Genomic DNA, 20,189 nt, shown 5'->3' with positions numbered 1-20,189 from the left:
AATTCGTTTACTTTAAAGTGCCCATATTATGAAAAAAAACACTTTTTCTGGGATTTGGGGTGTTATTTTGTGTCTCTGGTGCTTCCACACACATACAAACTTTGAAAAAAATCCATCCATGCTGTTTTGAGTGAGATACGGTTTCTGAATGTGTCCTGCCTTCAGTCTCCTAGTGAGCTGTTCAAAATCGGCCCGGCTTGTGACGTCACAATCCGAAACGAGCTGCCTAACCACAACCGTTAGCTCGTAACGAGGTAGCATGCTAGCGTTAGCATTAGCGTTAGCATGCTAACGCTAGCATGCTACCTTGTTCTCAATAGCAAAGCACTGCTACAACACACACAAGTTCACCATAATCTACAAAAGAACTACTTACATGTGCTCCCTCATTTAGAAGTCTCCCAGCTAATCCTGCCTTGTAACTGTCTGAAGTTGGAGAAACAGCCTGTCTTTTACTGTCTATGGAGCTAGCTAGCTGACATGATCTACATCTGAGCTACTGCGCATGTGCGAGTGCAATCAAAGATAGTACAGAAGAAGAAGATGAAAAGAGGTCTCACTCTGTAGCTAAAACAAAAACCAGGTGAAAAGAGGATCTGCAGCAGTGAGAGAGAGCAACAAAATAACAAAAATATGGTGTTTTTTGAAAATTAAACCATGTAAACCTATTCTGGTACAACCTTAAAATACAGTTATGAACCTGAAAATGAACATAATATGGGCGCTTTAATATTTGTTTATTTATCGCAAGTAATAACATAATCGCATTGTGCATATTTTCTTCATAATTTGCAGCCCTAACACACACACACACACACACACACACACACACACACACACACACACACACACACACACACACACACACACACACACACACACAGTAACTTAACAAATGCATGTGAATTTTTTTATTTCAGTTTGCACACTGTATAAAGCAGAAAAGTTAGACTTTGGTCTGTGAGAAACCGAAACAGTCCTCACGAACACGGTTATTCGATACATGTTTTCATGTGTTTTGGATTTCTGTATGTGTGACTCACCAGCGGAGACCTCTGCTTTGGGTCGTCCTGAGCTGTCGAGGGTCAGCTGCAGCCGGCTGTTGCTGATCTGCAGCTCCAGCCTGTGGGGCTCCGGGTTCAGCTGCACAGCGAGCAGCAGCCCGTCCGGGTTCCACGTCCTGAACTGGAAGCGAACAGAGAAACCCCCCGTGGCAGACGCTGCTGACGGAAGCGTCAGGAAGCTGCTGCTGGAGCTCAGAAAGGTGCAGGACACCAGCTGGGGCTGCGAACACGAGAAGGTCACGTTGCCCTGGAGGACGACAAAGCCCACAGACACAGATTTACACGTATCTTCAGCTACATGTTAGGGCAAGTTGGTCTCACGTGAAGTTCACTGTGACATGTCTGGAAATAAATGTCATGTTGATAGGCACACACACAAAAGGGGAACAGATCGTTAACGAATCATGAGCAATATCCCCAACCAAAAGATTTACATGTAACCTTCAACCAGTTAAATTGAAACATCAATTTATCATCAGCAGAAATTTGTAGCCTGATAATTAGATGAGAATATAACTTCATGATGATACAAAAGGTATGCCGCATTTTGCAGTGTGTTAAAGCATGTTTAATTCTTAAAAGGAATAGTTGTTTTTTTTGTGGGAAAAAAATACTTGTTTCTTGCAGAGTTGAATGAGAAGATCGATGCCACTCTCATTTCTGTCCATTAAGTATGATCAAGGTAATGGATAGCTTCAGAGCTGTATAGTAGTGAAGTAGTTCTACTTTGTTAACGAAGTAGAACTACTTCACTACTCTACTTAAGTACTAAAAGGCTGTATCTGTACTCTACTGGAGTATTATTTTTTTCTCCTACTTCCACTTTTACTTGAGTACATATTTTCGATGAGTTTAATATTTTTACTCCGATAGAATTTTTATGTGCTGCATCGTTACTCATTACTGTAGTGAATTCCTCACGCTACAGAGACTGTGTAGGTTAGTGCGTGTAGGTTAGTGTGTGTACGTTAGTTACGTACGCTAATTACGTAATTTAAGTAAGAAATCCCCGAGATAATTTTTCTTTTCATTACGGTTGCCCGTTCAGAAGTCAGAGACGATGTAAGTTTGGACTCTTTCTATTTAGCTATTGTTGCAGCAGAGTAATCTATTCCTGAGTTGTTTCAGTCTGCAGTGAGTACTGAATGTTAACCGTTTGACCCTGTGATGTGAAGCTGCTAGTTTATCTGTATTTTGCTAGCTTGCTAACTTTCCTGTAGCTTCATCACACATGTTACTAGCTAGTGTGTGATACGTTTTTTGGGGCTTTAATCGTTACGGTGCTGGAGAGGATGTTCATTTTACTTGCACAGTGTGATAATTGTACATTTTATTTCAGTATTTGTTATTTGTTTGTTATTTTTAATATAATTAATATTTGTTCATTCCTTTGGCTACAGCCTTGGCTCAACATATGACATAATGTAAACAATATGATATTCAAACTTTTGACTGCTTTCTTGAATAACTAAATAACACAATACTTGTACTTTTACTTTCAGTACTTGAGTAGTACATTTATAAATAAACTACTTGCAATACTTAAGTACAAAACATGTTGAATACTTTAGTACTTCTACTTAAGTGTTGTGCTTAAAGAGCACTTCTACTCAAGTCACTTTTTTGATAGAGCACTCGTACTTTTACTCAAGTATGGGTCTCTAGTACTTTATACACCTCTGGTTAGCTTAGCCTAGCACAAATACTGGAAACAGCTAGCCTGTTAAACAGAACCAGGCAGCTGTTTCTCCATTTCCAGTATTTGTGCTTAGCTAATATAATCGGCTGCTGGCTATAGCTCCATATTTCCCGTCCAGATCTGAGAATTGTTGTAAATAATCAATATCAGTTTAAGTCTAGGCCTATTCTATATTTAAAATATTTTTGAAAGATTTACCCTTGCTTTCAGACAGCCCTTTCTGACAGGGAATTGAAGCTGTTATCTATGTTCTCTTCAAAGCCACCAGACTCCTTTGACAAAAACAGTAATTTTACCTCGCAAATTGTTGGTATTATTATGTGACTTTAGTGAATCCAAACTAAGCCTTTAAAACACCAAAGCCACACAATAATACATACAAACGGGCAGCATGTGGATAAGGATAGATCCAAAGATGAATCCATGACTTTTATTTGCTCCAAACCAATATGGCAGAACATCCCAGATTAGACCATTTAAGTGTACATTTTAGTTTAATTCTGTGCAGTGCAGAAGTTGTGTTTGGTACATCCAAACACAGACTGGTCCTGTCCGTTAAGGTCAGAGTCCTATTAGTCCCAGTGCCTGCAGGCCAGCACACAGCAATCACAGCTCTCTGACTCTCAATGTGATCCCCTCCCATCAACCTCAGGGAAATAGTCCCATTGAAATTCCATTACAGCTGCCATCATGGCAGCCTCGCTGCTTCTGTTGTCAGTAAAGGCCTTTTAACACAGCAATCAGACTTTAGAGGCAGAGGGTGTCTCAGATGAGATGTGGCGTGTGGATCTTTGGCTGACCTGTCTGATTGTGTGCAGGGTTGACTCTTCAAATGGATCCATTCACACACTTGGACTTAATGATATACAAGTGAGGATCACAATGGACGTCATGATTGTTTTTTAACGTTATTCTCTCCTTCCAGTTTTCGGACCAGAAAGCCTTATCGGACTAATCAAATTTCATCATAAATCAGCCAAGCAAAGAACAACAGCAAGGAGAAAAAGTCTATCATCCATTTTAGTTCAGACAGAAATATCTTAATAACTGTTTTGTACAGGCATTTATGGTCCACAGATGATGTTTCCTATGGACTTTTGTGATTCTCTGACTTTTCCTTTAGCGCCACCATGAGGTTTACATTTGTGGTTTTGAGTAAAATATCTCAACAACTATTGGATGGATTGCCAGGAGCTTTGGTACACACATCCATGTCCGCCCTGGACGAATTGGAATAACTTTGCTGATCCTGTCTTCTCCTCTAGCGTCATCATCAGCTCAAAACAATTTAAGTTGTCCAATACTTTAGTTATTGGCAAAATACCTGCAAAATAAATGACCCTCCCATAAGCCTCAGGTGTACTTTAAATTTAATGCAAATTAGCAAATGCTAGCATATGATAAACATGATAAACATCATACCTGCTAAACACCAGCATGTTAGCATTATCACTGTGATCATGTTAGCACTTAGCTCAGAGCACCTTACAGAGCGGCTAGCATGGGTACACTTGTTATAATCTTTTTGTGCTATTCTCGAAGCAATGTATCTTTTTTTTTTTTTTTTTTTTTTAAGTTTGGGCCAGCGTTCATATAATTAGGTTGTGTTTGACCAAAACATGTTGGAATAGAAAAAGAAACGGAAAATGCATACTGTATGTATGGCTCATGTATTCATACAGTAGACTGTTAAAATCTAAATCTAAATCACTTTATTATATCATATGTATAGTGACAATATATATAAATCATTGCCCGGAGAGAGATGACCTCCTGTCATACAGGAGACTTATATGAACATTTATTCAACCCACATTTATTTTTGTCAGACAGCTGTGTCATAGCTTCATCTCATGGTCATCACTATTTGCAGGGACTGTGCTGTACTGCTGCTTTATTCACTTTACTGCTAAACCATAGAATTACACTGGATATGCAACGTATATATACACACAGTATACATGGCCACAAAAGCGGGCTTTCTGTTTCTTTTTCTCTCTGTAGAATTGAATCAGTTTCCATTCCTAGTAGAGACTCTCTGCTCTATAAGATGCCTTTTAAATGGAAAAGTGGTTCCTCACATCTCAGCGTTCTTTTAATGCAGTAATTGTGTTTTTGGAAGGGATACACAAGGACTATACCAAGCTCCAGGACAGACTCATCCTAGATCTACAGGGGAAGCTGCACATTTTTCCTGACATGGTACAAAGAGTATTCGTCCTTGTCAGCAGTAGAGCCAATAGGTCGATATATCGGCCGATATTAGTTTATCAAAGATATATCGGTGTATTCCATTACATTACGTAACATTACATTTCATTTAGCTGATGCTTTTATCCAAAGCGACTTCCAATAAGTGCATTCAACCATACAAACTTGGAAAAGCAAGAATCACATTAGTACATTAGTCTGAAATAAATCAAACTAAAAAGTGCCACATGTAAGTGCAATTTGTTTTTACATAACCATCATCTTTATAGCTAAGGTGCAGTCGGAAGAGATGTGTTTTTAGCCTGTGGCGGAAGATGTGTAGACTTTCAGCTGTCCTGATGTCAGCTTGTTCCACCATTAAGGCGTATATGTATGTCGCTAATAAATAAATAAAAAATGTCGTACAGAAATGCAAAAGATGTGTTTGAGGTAATTTAGAAATTATTACAAATTGTGTATTTTCCTCCGCTACATTTATCTGACAGCTGTAATGACCAAATAACTGTTAGTTGTCTTGAAATTCATGGGGTTGAATACAATTTTAAAAAGCTTTGTGTTTAAAAAAAAGAAAGAATGTTGACCGATTTATTTTTAACAGATTTTGAAAAACTCAAATATTGATATCCGTATTCTCATCAAAATCCAGTATCAGTCCGGCTCTATTCATCTACCTCAAGCTCTTCAGGACTCATCTTCAAAAGGAACATTTGACACATTTTACACTACATGTATCTTTCATATTACATACATTTTTAATATTAGTGTTTCGCTTCATATGAGTTGTACAATATTCATTCATATCATCTATATATAGATAAAATTCACGTTCTTTTCCAACTTTATCTTTGGATTTATAATAAGTATTCTATAGTACCTATTGTATGTACAGTGTTGACTGGCTTTTATGTTCATCATGTAATGTGTTATGTATGGTATTTCAGGGTTGGACCCCAGGAAGATTAGCTGATTGCCATGGCATCAACTAATAGTAGTGGTGGAAGAAATATTCAGATCTTTTAAAAATACTGAAGTAAAAGTACTAATACCACACTGTAAAAATACTGTGTTACAAGTAAAAGTCCTGCATTCAAAATGTTACTTAAGTAACAGTATGTAAGTATCATCAGGAAAATGTACTTAAAGTATTAAAAGTAAAAGCACTAAATGCAGAAAAATCCTCACATTCTGGAAACTGGAAACGATCCAAACAGTTCTGTCAATCAACTAAGTTTTTAATGGTCTAATCATTTTGGCTGGACTTGTAGGCCTGTATATTGTTGGGTAGTTAAATTCATAATAAAACATTGTATTTTATAAACTATATGTTTTGTGTGGGAAAAATCTTAATTTTTAAATGAACTAGTAGCTAAAGATGTCACATTAATGTAGTGGAGTAAAAAGTACAATATTTCTCTCTGAAATGTAGCAGAGTAGAAGTAGAAAGTGGCATGAAAAATGTGTACTATAGTACTGTAGTATAGTACTCAAGTAAATGTATTTAGTTACATTCCACCAATGACTAATAGGGATCCTTTAAATAAACTTGTACAACACTGAACTCTGAAACTTCTCGCAACTCACCACGCTGTGTATCTGCGGCTTGCGTCTCTTGGCCAGGTCTATGATATTGATCCCGTTGTAGTAGAGGTTCTCCATGCAGCCGTGGAAGTTCTTCCTCAAAAAGGTGCCAGGTTTGCCAGGCAGTGGGATACCTCCAAAACTCAGCTTTGAAGAAGGGAAAACAGACAAGGCAGACCTCTTACCACCAGATGCAAGTCAAGTCAACTCATCTTTATTTATATAGCACATTTAAAACCAGCATGAGCTGACTCAAAGTGCTTTACAACCAGGGTAGGTGGGGTGAAGTATGCCTTGATACATAGATAAGCAACAGCAGGCTACATAAATAAAAAAGTACATAACAAACACAACACCACAAAAAAACTTGCACGGTAAAACCAAGTTAGAAGAGTGAATTAAATCAGTAAGTAAGTGTTCATATTATGCTTTTTGGCTTTTTCCCTTTCCTTTATTGTGTTTTATATCTTTTTTGTGCACGTTATTGGCTTACAAAGTGAAAAAGCCCAAAGTCCCCCCCAAAGGGACTTACCATCTCCAACAGAAAACACTGTTCACCAACTGCTCCAAACAGCTCTGTTGTAGTCCAGCCTGTACTTCCGGGACAAACGTGCGTCACTTTGTAACACACGTTATAATGCTCGCTAGCTGCTAGTGTGGCACACCCTCATACTCTGCTTCTGACTGGCTAGTAGTCCTTACCTAGCTACTGTGCATGTGCCCGACAAAGATGGTACAGAAGTAAGATGTCTCACTCTGTAGCTAAAACAGAGAGCTCAACACACAGGGTGAAAAGAGGTGCTGCAGCAATGTGCAGTACAACAAAAATATGGTGTTTTTTGAAAATTAAACCATGTAAACCTATTCTGGTACAACCTCTAAATATAATTATGAACCTTGAAATGAGCATAGTATGAGCTCTTTAAAAGCAGTATAGGGAATAAAATGACAGATGGTGGTCATGGCTTGTCAGAAGCCAGGCAGCCTTAGACGTCGCTAAAAGCAAGAAATGTTATGCAGAGATTGATCCAATATAACAAGTACAAAAATGTATATTCATGTATGTAATTTTCTTTAAAGAAAAAAAATATATAAAATGACATTCACATTCTGCTCTTTATTTTACTGTATGCTAAACCATCACAGTCTCAAAATACATTCACAGACACATTCTCACAAGTTGCTGCATGAACAGCTTAGCCAGTGATCCAGAAAGTGAAAAAACATGACCCACTCACTGGATCCAAACATACACTGTAGAGCCACTATGTGCATACAGAATTCTGGTCTGGAGATGTTGTTCACAGTTTGGCGTATGTCCTTAAGTTCCAACAAAGGGAAATCATTTCCTTATTGAAGATGGCAATGACCCGTATGCACAAAGAGTGAAAAGAGTTTTGTTCCCCCCCCGATTTTGGTGTGGAAGAACTTGGCTGGCCTGCACAGAGCCCATCAAACAGCTTTGGGATGAATAGGAACTCTGACTGCGAGCCAGACCTTATCACCAAACATCAGAGTTGGACCTCACTAATGCTCGTGTGGCTGAATGGAAGCAAATCCCTGCAGCCAGGTTCCAAAATCTTTTTGAAAGCCATCCCAGAAGAATGAAGGCTGTTGTAGCAGCAGATAAATGCCCATTGTGGATTTCTATGGTGTAATAAGTATGCATGTTGTATCTCAACACTGGCAGCAATTGTGCAAATCCATATTGCATCTCTGAAGGTGATATTTTAAAGGAAAGGTTAACGGTTCAATTATTGTCATTTCTCAGCACTTACATACAGTACATTAAGACAAAATGTGTCCTCTGCATTTAACCCAGTGGTTCCCAAACCCGTTTCTGCCGGGCCCCCCTTTTGTAGATTAAAAAAAACATTCCCCTCCTGATTAATCGTCAGTCCTTGTCCATGCTTTGCTAGCAGAGCAGCGGGACCATGCATTATTAATTCATATTTAGCCTTGCCGCGCCCTGCCCGGACCGGGGATCGAACCCATTACTCAGCAGTGCCTACAAGCCACCGTGCCGCGGAAATGACCCTTAGCTAAGCCTCGCCCGCCTATTACTGTGGCTGTGCAAGCTTTTCATTCTCACACGACACATATGCAGTTTACAATAACAGCCGCAGATTTACCACTGGAATTCAAAAGTAATTTTTTGAAGTTCTTGATTTTAGAAAGAGGCAGCAAAAAAAAAGCAGCTGGCTTCTAAATTCTAGCCGCCAATTGACGATTGGCGGCTGAGATCACAACTGTCGTTTTATCATTGTATCATCTCTAGCTAGCTAATTAACCGTAGCTCCCTAAAGTTGGTTGAAAACAATGTCTCAACAATGTCGGATTCATTTTTAAAAAGGAGAACCCTGTAAAAGACCGGTAAATATGCACTTCTTGGCTACATGAATTACTGTATATGCCTGTTATACCGTATGCCTAGTTACGCTTGCTAAACTATGATTGGACAATCACTGTCTGGTGGAAGGGTTTAGTGACCAATCAATGAATGTGTTTCTAAAATTACAGAAAGACATTAGCTGTGTTCGAAACCGTTCCCTCATTCACTCACTCACTCACTATTCCCAATATAGTGTTTATTAAATAGTGAACTATATAGGCCAAACTCTCTGAAAAAACATTGTTGCGTGACTTGCATCAGGAGATGCGCCGGTTATTTGTGTGACGGAGGCGGGCGCGCCCTGCATCATGTAAACAAACTGAAACAAAAATACTTCTAATATGTCCCTGAAACAAACCGAGCACTCAGAAGATAGTAAAAGGTTGTATATTATATATGTTGCATGTTACATTCCCACTGTTTAGAAATGGAAGCCTGCTCCATTTTTCCTTTTCAGTTTTCGCAGTTGCTTCTGCTTCTTCTTCTCCTCCGGGAATACACGTCCGTGTTGCATTGTGGTATATGGGAGTTAAATGTAGAGTGCATCATATGTACGCTCAAATTAGCTGTGCATTGTGGGTATTTTATAGTGGACTATATAGTGAATGAAATTAACCGCGGAGAATTCGAACCCCACTACAAAATGGCGAACACACTATTTCCGTGATACGGCACGGTTTCGAACACAGCTATTATATCCCATAATCTTTTTAATTGTGGTTTGAATACGTTTAGAATATTCTGGAATTCAAAAATAAATAATAATGATTCACAGCATTCAATGTGAATGTGTCTCACAATGCTAATGCTGTGCAAAAGTCTGTAGATGTTGGCAGTCCTCTCGGCAGTCTGTTATTCCTTTGAGACAACAAAAATAACTTTTCAGTTTCTTTCTTTTTTTTCTTCTTCTCTTTCCATAACGAAGATGGCATTTCAAATCATGCTTCTTCCCAAGGGCTTCCAGTATATAGACTAGAATCTGTTTACTATAGTACTCCACTGCCTCATATCTATCTTATTAATGATAGGGCTGCCTGGCCCTCGCTGGATGAATGCATAAACGAGAGACATTCCCGTTTACAAAGCCGCAGTTATGTAATTGAATCATCCCAGGGCCTCACCTCGTAGTCCACCTCCAGCGAGTGGCCTTCTCCTTTGGTCTGGAAGTGCTGTGTGTGGGAGTCCACTGTGAGGTTAACCTGCTTGTTGAAGCGCTCCATATGAACCGAGTGCCACTGCTGGTCGTCCAGCAGGCTGCCCACGGTGACGGCAACGCGGCCGCTGCTGAACCTCAGCCTGCTGTCGTCTGCAGAAACAAAGAGAAAACAGCAGCAACGCAGTGAGAAGCTTCACATAGCTACATCCTCCACAGTGGACCTGTACATGTGTGAGGGCAGACTGGCAGGTGACGAACTAAGGCAATAAAAAAGCAAACCTATACACACAATTACAGTATGTCCTCTCCATTGACTTAGATGATGTATACTAGAATAGAAACAGGTGAATTGGTATGAAGGTGTGTGCTACTTAAATGATTAATTGGACTATGAATTATACTGTAAACAGAACAAAGAATCACTTACCATTATGCTAATCAAAACTTTGTTTAAGTCATTTTGCTGGTTTAAACTCTGGAAATGTGACAATTTTCTTATTATCTTTTTCTTCGTATTGCTGTGAATCAAATGCATTTGCTCGGAAAACAGCAATCTGACTTGCAGATATGTATACCTCTACATCTTTTGTTTTCTCTTTTTACTTTTAAATAAGCAATTGCAATAAGCAATGATTTAGCAATTTGAAGACATAACCGTGGCCTTTGGTATGTCGTGACAAAACTCCCATTACCGGCTGGAACTGAGGTGAGATGTACAAATGACAACCTTAACATTGCTGCAGTACCTCTCAATCGTGACAGTGAGAATAAATTCTTGGGGAAATAAAACATTGATTTTGAGAGAGAGAGAGAGAGAGAGAGAGAGCATTTCACCTAAGTTGAGGTAGAGGTCCAATCTGCCTCGGTGAAGCTCCAGGGTGATGTAATCTCCTCGCTGCCCCTCTCCGTGCAGTAAAACACCCTCGGCCTGATGGCTCTTGAAGCGCAGCGAGATCACGTCCTTCACCGTTGACATGGACTTCTGGTTGAACCGATACAGCAAGGAGCTTCTGCTGTCAAAGTCTGCCACATACGACTCTGAAAGACAATCACAAGTACTCTTGAATCAGTAAAGCCCTCTTAAAATGGAAAACATGTTCCATTTGTCTGTAAAAATTGCACCATTTAAAAAATAAATAAATGAAGATACTATAGGTGGAATATTAACTAAGTGCATTTACTCAAGTACTGTACTAAAGTACAAATTTGAGGTACTTGTACTTTACTTGAGTCTTTTCATGCCACTTTCTACTTCTACTCTGCTACATTTCAGAGAGAAATATTGTACTTTTTACTCCACTACATTAATGTGACATCTTTAGCTACTAGTTCATTTAAAAATTAAGATTTTTCCCACACAAAACATATAGTTTATAAAATACAATGTTTTATTATGAATTTAACTACCCAACACTATACAGGCCTACAAGTCCAGCCAAAATGATTAGACCATTAAAAACTTAGTTGATTGACAGAACTGTTTGGATTGTTTCCAGTTTCCAAAATGTGAGGATTTTTCTGCATTTAGTGCTTTTACTTTTAATACTTTAAGTACATTTTCCTGATGATACTTACATACTGTTACTTAAGTAACATTTTGAATGCAGGACTTTTACTTGTAACACAGTATTTTTACAGTGTGGTATTAGTACTTTTACTTCAGTATTTTTAAAAGATCTGAATATTTCTTCCACCACTACTATTAGTTGATGCCATGGCAATCAGCTAATCTTCCTGGGGTCCAACCCTGAAATACCATACATAACACATTACATGATGAACATAAAAGCCAGTCAACACTGTACATACAATAGATACTATAGAATACTTATTACAAATCCAAAGATAAAGTTGGAAAAGAATGAGAATTATATATACACTATATATAAATGATGTGGATGAATATTGTACAACTCATATGAAGCGAAACACTAATATTAAAAATGTATGTAATATGAAAGATACATGTAGTGTAAAATGTGTCAGATGTTCCTTTTGAAGATGAGTCCTGAAGAGCTTGAGGTAGATGAATAGAGCCGGACTGATACTGGATTTTGATGAGAATACGGATATCAATATTTGAGTTTTTCAAAATCTGGTAAAAATAAATCGGCAAACATTCTTTCTTTTTTTTAAACACAAAGCATTTTAAAATTGTATTCAACCCCATGAATTTCAAGACAATTAACAGTTATTTGGTCATTACAGCTGTCAGATAAATGTAGCGGAGGAAAATACACATTTTGTAATAGTTTCTAAATGACCTCAAACACATCTTTTGCATTTCTGTACAACATTTTTTATTTATTTATTAGCGACATACATATACGCCTTAATGGTGGAACAAGCTGACATCAGGACAGCTGAAAGTCTACACATCTTCCGCCACAGGCTAAAAACACATCTCTTCCGACTGCACCTTAGCTATAAAGATGATGGTTATATAAAAACAAATTGCACTTACATGTTGCACGTGCATGTGGCACTTTGTAGTTTGGCTTATTTCAAACAAATGTACTTCTTCTATGTGATTCTTGCTTTTCCGAGTTTGTATGGTTGAATGCACTTATTGGAAGTCGCTTTGGATAAAAGCGTTGAATACTTTAAGTACATTTTCCTTATGATACTTAAATACTTTTACGTAAATAACATTTTCAATGCAGGACTTCAAATTGTAAATGATTATTTTTTTACAATGTGGCATTAGTAGTTTTACTTAAGTAAAGGATCTGAATACTTCTTCCACCACTGAGTGTCACGGTCTAGAAAATTGCTCTCACAATTAAGTCTGCATCGATTTATGAGCTGAATGAATCATTAATAGGCTACTTCATTTTCCAAATGATTTGCCAAACACAGCAATTTCATTTGACTATGAACTGTTAGTTACTTAATCACATGGATGTTAAAAACACAAGGCAATTTCTAATGGTAAATAACAAATCTTTATTGGGTCACTAAGGAGGCAAAGGGGACCTGCATTAAGTAATCTAACATGAGATGGATTCATTATTTTGGTATCGATCCTATTGACACTGATATCGATAGTCAAAACAAGATTTAGTATCAATTCTTTGGTGATCGATCTGCCAATGCCCACCCCTAGTATAATGCCATTTTATTTAAACCTACATTGTGTAATTTTTGTAATTTTAATTTGAGTTGATTCTTATAAAAAAAAAAAAAATACACAAATATCACAAATATGTGCTCATGCATGTGTAATTACTTCCACCAACTAATCAAAGTATTCTCGTAAGCGTAGAATCTGCAATTCAGAATCATTCAGAATACATATGAGCGAGTCGCTGGAATGACGGGCACCATGTTTTGCCTCCATCTTTAAAATACATTAGCCAAAGAGGGACATACCTCCGCCTTTCGCCCTTTTACACTCAGTGGCACCGTGACGAATGCTAGGTGGAGATTACTCTCCAGGGAAGCGAAAAAGAGAATTAAAACGACAACGCAACAGGCAAAGCAACGAGACCAGAGTTAATACTGGAGTGGCTAGAACAGCTGCGTGTAAACGATGGAGATACTAAGAGCTAATTTTGGGTTCGGCCACCGTAGCGGTTAAACGCGATTGGAATGGGAGGGGCTAGAAAGTATTATTCAGCTTTAAGGCATAACATAATTACTGGCTGCAATAATACATACAATAATCCATTCAGCAGTACCAGCGTCAAAACAATTAAAAAGACAATAATAACTTTATTTTTATTTGTATAGCACCTTTAAAAACAACAGCTTACAAAGTGCTTTAACAGAAGAAACAAAAGCATAAACAAAACAAATCACATCAGCACACTTAACTATGCATACGCAACAAACGATGGGGCAGCTCTAAAGGACAGGAAGGAGAAAAAGAAAATTCACAAGTAGATCGAAGATAAGTGGAAATAGCAAGTTATAGGAGGGCAGTCAGTAAGTGGCGATGGATAGAGAAAAAGGCAAAAGGATAAAAAAGGAGAAAAAGACAGCATCACATGAAAGCAAGTCTATAAAAATGTGTTTCAAGAAGTGATTTAAAAGAAGTCAGTGATTCAGCTACAGTGTTTAAGTAGCAGCAACAGTCTGCGCGGTCTTTCCACAGCCGAGTCAAAAACCAAATAACTGCACAGGTTTAGCAGTCTTGACACAGTCGCGCGGCGCTGATAATCACTGCTACACAACAGCAATCTGAGTGAGGAAGGAAAAGAGTACTGTACCCAAACCAGCTACCTGCCTGTCAAAATGGAGAGAATCTCAATCTCTATTACACTCCCTCTCTTCCACTTTCACCGTTCATGTACAATTAATGATTTCAGGAGAACCCTGACGAATAGATTGGAGATCAGCGGCATTCAGTGTCACCTCTAAATAATCCTGCTTCACAGCGACAATCCTGCAGCAGAACGAGCTGCATGGCAATGTAACCTTTCTCAGTCTTTCTGGGCAGATTCGCTAGTTTCTGTAGGTTAACTCGTTCATCAGCTATATTGTAACTTACTTGGCATTTTGAATAGTTTATAAGCATACACAAATATATTGACCAATGGAGGAAGAAGGAGTACACAAGGCAGGCAGCATCGGGTTTTATCCAACATTAGCACACTTCGCCAGTGTGTGGTGGTTGCGCAACTGTAAGATATTCAGAGAGTGTTTCACAGTGCATTAATTCACTGGCTCATCTAGTTAGTGCTGCTTCACAATGTGTGGGAGAGGTGTGCCGGTGAATCCCCATTACATGTATTTTATGGAGGATTGCTCAGGCTATAATAGTGTCTTTTTATCATAAACTGTATAGGTTCAGTTTGTTTTTACATTGCATTACAATCACGTAAGTGTGGATGTATTTGAATGCAATCTTTTATGATTAAATCTTTTAAAGACAATAATTGAATTATGTTCTTTCGAGAATTTGTTATCTTAAGGGTAATTACTTTAATTGTAGACATGAAGCCCGGCATTAAGGGCAACATGCGCTGGCGGCATACGATGCACTTTGATCAGCTGTGTCTTGCTTACAGGCCGATGCTCCGGTGTCAGGAATGGCACATCCCAGACACCGTCCTTATTATTACTTCTTCTGTCTGGAAGGCACATCTGGTGTGTGCTTCAATACTCAGGGTGTTTGTTTCCCTTTTCTTCTTCTTTTGTCATTTTTACCGGAGCCTATGCCGGACCCTAGGCCGTGTGCATGCCCTACGTGCATCTCTCAAAAATATAACTACACGTGATGGCGACGCAGATTGCAACAACTGTGATTGGTCTGCTTGGCTGTGGCTTGGTAGCGTTGCATTCCCCCCCAACACTTGTTTCCAGGTTCTCCTTCTCCATAAACAACATGAAATCAAGGAGAGGGTTAACTTCTGCTGCTACAGATTTCCGACCGTGGTCATAAAAGCACAGGGGAGACACTTTGTTTCTCCCCACTATGCCTCTAGAGTCGGTATTCACTCCTAAGCTAATCACCGTCGCTCTCTCACTCGCTTTACACACACTCCCCACGCACACACACACAGGCCGGCCCTGCTATTCTCTTATCAAGAGATCGACGCAGACACCAAGTATGCACTTCAGTCCACTTAGGTAGGCTACGGCTCACTTTAAGGGACATATTTTCTGTCATGGCAGAGAGCAATGACTCCGAAGTAAAAAAAAACATGTTTTCCTGAAAAAATAAGCATTTAAGTTGTGAGAATAATGTTTAATTAAATTGGTGAACTTTCAACATGAAGATAATGAGCCTAAGTAATTACGTTTGCTATTAACCTGCCCGCTAGCATGACCAACATCAATATTGCGTCAGAAATGTAATGACCTAAGCTGAGCATGTTTTTACATGATGAACACTGGACTGTTTTTCTGTTTTCTCTCCTAAGTCTTACATACAGTATTTTGCAGAAACATTTATCAAGAAAATCAGCTCCACTCAAGTCTTTTGTAGCTGCTATACGGTGAACAAAGCTACAGTATACAATAACACAAGTTGTCTGCTTTCTAAACTAGCATAACCCTGTTATGGGTTTAATTTTTTATTTGCTTTATAGTAAAATTAGTCTATAAAGCTACATAAAATGTTTTTACCTAGGTTCTTCTCCTGTGTCATGTCTCGTTTTACTTCCTGCCTTGTAAGTTTTATGGGTTTTCCGCCTTATGCCTACCATACACTAGAAGACTTTTAACAAGTCTGACACAATCTCACATCTAAAGACATAATATGTAAAGACTGGAGATCTTGCAGGGTCACAAATTGCAAGACTACAACTACATTCATTTTTGAAAGCTTTAGCCAAGCTAGCTAGCTACTGCTAGCGTTAGCTGGTAACTTGAGGGAAAGTTAGCAGATTTTCTGTTCTGCCGTACCAGCAGATGAATGGCAGCACTACCCCCAATTTTTTTCTCCCCCCCCAAACCCCCCCTTTTTGTCCCGCTTCCAAAATAAAAAATTTTTTTTTTTTTTTGAATTAGCTTAGCCAGCGCCATAACAGTCTGCCCCGTTCTGATGTGTTTCACCGGTTCCTTGTCAGCTCCATGTCATCTGTCCCTCCCTACCACCCCCCATACCCTTGTGTATATTAGTTTTGGGTAGACCTGGGCAATATGATAAAAGAATGTATACGATATTTTTGACCAAATACATTGAGGTTGATATTGCGGCGATATTGTAGGGTTGACTATTTTTGCTTTCGCAAAATATAAACACAGAGTTTGGATAAACAATCATCAGTAATATGAGATAATCACTAAGTGGGTAAAGGCAAAAAATAAAATAATAAGCTAGTAAGTTCAGAAAATTACTGTAATGCAGCCTTTAAAGTCAGGAAAAGACACTTGTATTGCATCACAATATTACGATATCCAAAATTGAAGACGATATCTAGCCTCATATATTGATGTCGATATAATATCGATATATTGCCATAGTCTTGGGGTTCTCTTGTGTCTGATTGTCTGCGTTTGTTCCTGGATCTCTGTGAATCTTCCTAGTGTATAGTTTCTTTTAGTGTTTTTTTCCTTTTTAGTGTGTGTCTGGATTTTCTTTTGTTGCCTGTCTGTTTCTTGGATTCTGCTTTATGTTTATTAAAGCTCGCCTTTTGTTCTGCCAACCTGCCAGACCTGACTGGTCTCGTGCTTTTTTAGGTCCTGCTTTTGATCTCTCAAACCGTGACAGGGCCCCAGTATCACCCAATTTTCCAACATGCGTCTTAAGCTGCTTTCAAAGTCTTATTCTGGATGTGTTGAACGTGGAGAAATCCCCGAGCATGTATGTTTCACACCCTGGCTGTTTTGATAGTCATTTCACTGCTGTCTGGAGTATGAAACGGTGTGTTAAAACCAAGTGAAGAGCAAACAGTCCTCATTACTCTCCATAAAGAGTGTAGCTGCAGAGCCAGATGTATAAATGAACAAATCCTTCTAGGTGGTGTAAACCACAGAGGGTTGATGTGTAGACTTGAGTGCTTTCAGAGTGTGTTATTAACTGCAAGAGGTGTGTTACTCACTGTAGGAGCAGCCGTACACCTCCAGTCTGAGGCCCAACCAGCCACTGGGGTTCCAGTCGAGAGGCACCAAACGCAGGAAGCGCGTTCTCACTGCGTGGGACAGCTTGTTCTGGACAACGGCCTCCGAATTCACATTCCCGACAAATCTCTGCAGGATCACAGAGGGACAAAAACTGTGGTTATGACCAAAGGCTCCACTGAAAAACAAGAAAATGACCTCAGATCCGAATAGTAATATTTTCACCAGGGAGTATATATACACACACACGTTTTTTTTTTTTTAGCTGAATACTTGAAATATAAGCACAATAAAAAAAAAATCTAAATCCTTGAATAGCACAGACAACAACTAAGTGCTGACAAGACGAAGCCAAGGGCAAGGTCTTCTTCCTATTCTTGAACATACTATTTGATGTAAAGTGATAAGACTCGTTGTGTGGTGTAGACATACGAGAATATCCGGTACAAACAGATCCATGTGAGAAGGAGGGAAAAAAATCACCACCGAGGCAGCCGGGGGCAATAAGGGCTCTTATATTGTTTTTTCTCCCTGCAGAGCTAAATACAAAAACCTCTGAGTACAATTGTGAGATGTCATTCTTCTTTTTCTATTCTACCCCTCCTCTACTTTCCGTCTGCATCAGACAAAGCCAGGGGACATAAACAGAGAAACAGAGAGAGTAAGAGATGGAGGCAGAAACAGAGACAAACAACCTCTCCTCTCAAATGACTGATTACCAGCTTCTTCATAACCGATTCTAGGCAGGTGACATATCAGATCAATAAGTACTCCTACTACAAAGAACCAAAAATATAGATCATTGGCAGTGGAGCTCCAGGCGTTTGTGGACAGAACACAGTCAGACAAGGCCAATAATTCAACTCTCCGCAACAGCAGAGACACAATTACCAGCGGCACAAATGACCGTCCGATGCTTTTAGAATGCTGCAAAGAGAAGCATCATTAAATGCACCAGGATGCTGCCTCTTGGTAGATAATCAAGGCAACAGTGCGACTGTTAAGGCTGTTATTGTGATTTATGCCACCACTTTCCCATTTTGAGCCTTTTACCGAGCGCAGCGTCATGGCTGAATCTTAGCACGCGTACAAGCCAGGCTTTTTTTTTTTTTTTACACATGCACAGTAATTCATGTCGGCACAGGAAGGATTAACAAATGGCGCTGGGGCTTATACGTACGGTCAAAGCAAATGTATTACTTTAGCACTGCAAACAGCTTTTAAGGCGAACAAAATGTGAGGAACACATAGGCCTTGAAAAAAAAAAAAAAACACAACATACATATTCACGACACTTGGATTTTTCAAAAGCTTTCAACAAAAAAAAAAAAGAAAATCAAAGCCGTCAGTGTGTTATTGGGAATCCGGCTGATGAAAGCATGCTGCTAGGCTTGTCATACAGGGCTCCAACCACAACCTTGTTATTCTCAGCCTTTGTGTGAGACACGCTGCGGTAGAAGGCTGTTTGATTGTACCACATTGCACATGTAACCTAAAGCCTCTAAAAATGTGACTTTAAATGTTAAACATTTCTTGTGTATTCTGAGCGTATTCATATAAAATATTCAACAATCGATTCTTCGGAATAAAAACACCCTTCGTAATTATTTATTAGTCAAAAACATAATAAAAAAAAACTTGGCAAATCTTTATTACGACTGTATGGTTTAATTTAATTGGGAAGTTAGTGGGATAGGACTAGCACTGCTGGCAACATGAGCACACAAGCCACCAAGTGTCTGCTTCAAATATTGCTAAAACTCTGATTGGAAACACATCCCCTTTTTTCCCCCCAATAGAGCCAATGACAAGAACCGAAATACAAACATCTCTAAGGTGAAATAACCAAAACTGTTGTAACTTTGGCAGAAAAATGTTTGTACATGTAGGACGCAATTGCTAAATCAAGGTGGGTGTTATGTGTGTGGTATATGTTCGGTATACAGCTTGTAAAACTCTGCTTCTTCTTATTTTTGTTATAATCATTACCACATCTTTCCGCTCGACTCCCAGCTGAATGTCTGCAAAATGTAATGAACCAAACAAACTCTGATTAGGGCTGCACTGCAAGCATTCTCACTATTCATTAGCTAACAACACTCAAGCACGTCAGCATGAGTCATTAGTATTCAAGAGCATTACCACTACAGGAACACCACTGAGGCTGTCCGGAGCTATGACGTTTGTTTTTGTTTCCTCTCTGGAAAAAAAAAATAAAAAACATCCTGTGTGTTACAGCTGGGAGATGAAGTATCGTCTCATATACAGCCCAGAGGGCGCAGAAGATTTTCCAAAGGTCCAGAGGACCGAGGTCGGTCCTTATCCACATAAACAGCCCTAACCCCACTGTGACTTCATTATTTCTATTCATGCTTCTGTCACTGCGGAACAGTCTCCCTCCCCATTAATTAAGACTCTTTACTCTTCCTCTCCAGTGATGAGCTCCCTTGTGTCAGTTTTCCTTTCTGTTGCATACAGCACAGGCGCATACGTTTTATTTTAATCAATTCACTAGGGGGCCGCCGGCAGAATGCTGCTGCCGCTGTCGAAGACGCTACAGTATGTTCCGAAAGGTCATTG

At 39.1% G+C, this 20,189-nt stretch overlaps 1 protein-coding gene across 1 annotated transcript in view; it reads right to left on the bottom strand.

The window, feature by feature from the left end:
- Positions 1-20,189, bottom strand: part of LOC120570327 (contactin-associated protein-like 5) — a 105,803-nt gene that overhangs the window by 53,243 nt on the left and 32,371 nt on the right. The window contains exons 4-8 of the mRNA XM_039818619.1: positions 17,591-17,738; positions 10,935-11,138; positions 10,066-10,250; positions 6,556-6,699; positions 1,044-1,311 (exon numbers count right to left, since the gene is read on the bottom strand). Of these exons, the coding sequence (XP_039674553.1) occupies positions 1,044-1,311; positions 6,556-6,699; positions 10,066-10,250; positions 10,935-11,138; positions 17,591-17,738 (949 nt within the window). The remainder of the gene's footprint in view (positions 1-1,043; positions 1,312-6,555; positions 6,700-10,065; positions 10,251-10,934; positions 11,139-17,590; positions 17,739-20,189) is intronic.

The sequence above is a fragment of the Perca fluviatilis genome, chromosome 12 (genome assembly GCF_010015445.1).
Source record: "Perca fluviatilis chromosome 12, GENO_Pfluv_1.0, whole genome shotgun sequence".
Lineage (NCBI taxonomy): Eukaryota > Metazoa > Chordata > Actinopteri > Perciformes > Percidae > Perca > Perca fluviatilis.
The sequence above is the reverse complement of the archived record's forward strand: the minus strand, read 5'-3'. Positions and strand labels throughout refer to the sequence as shown.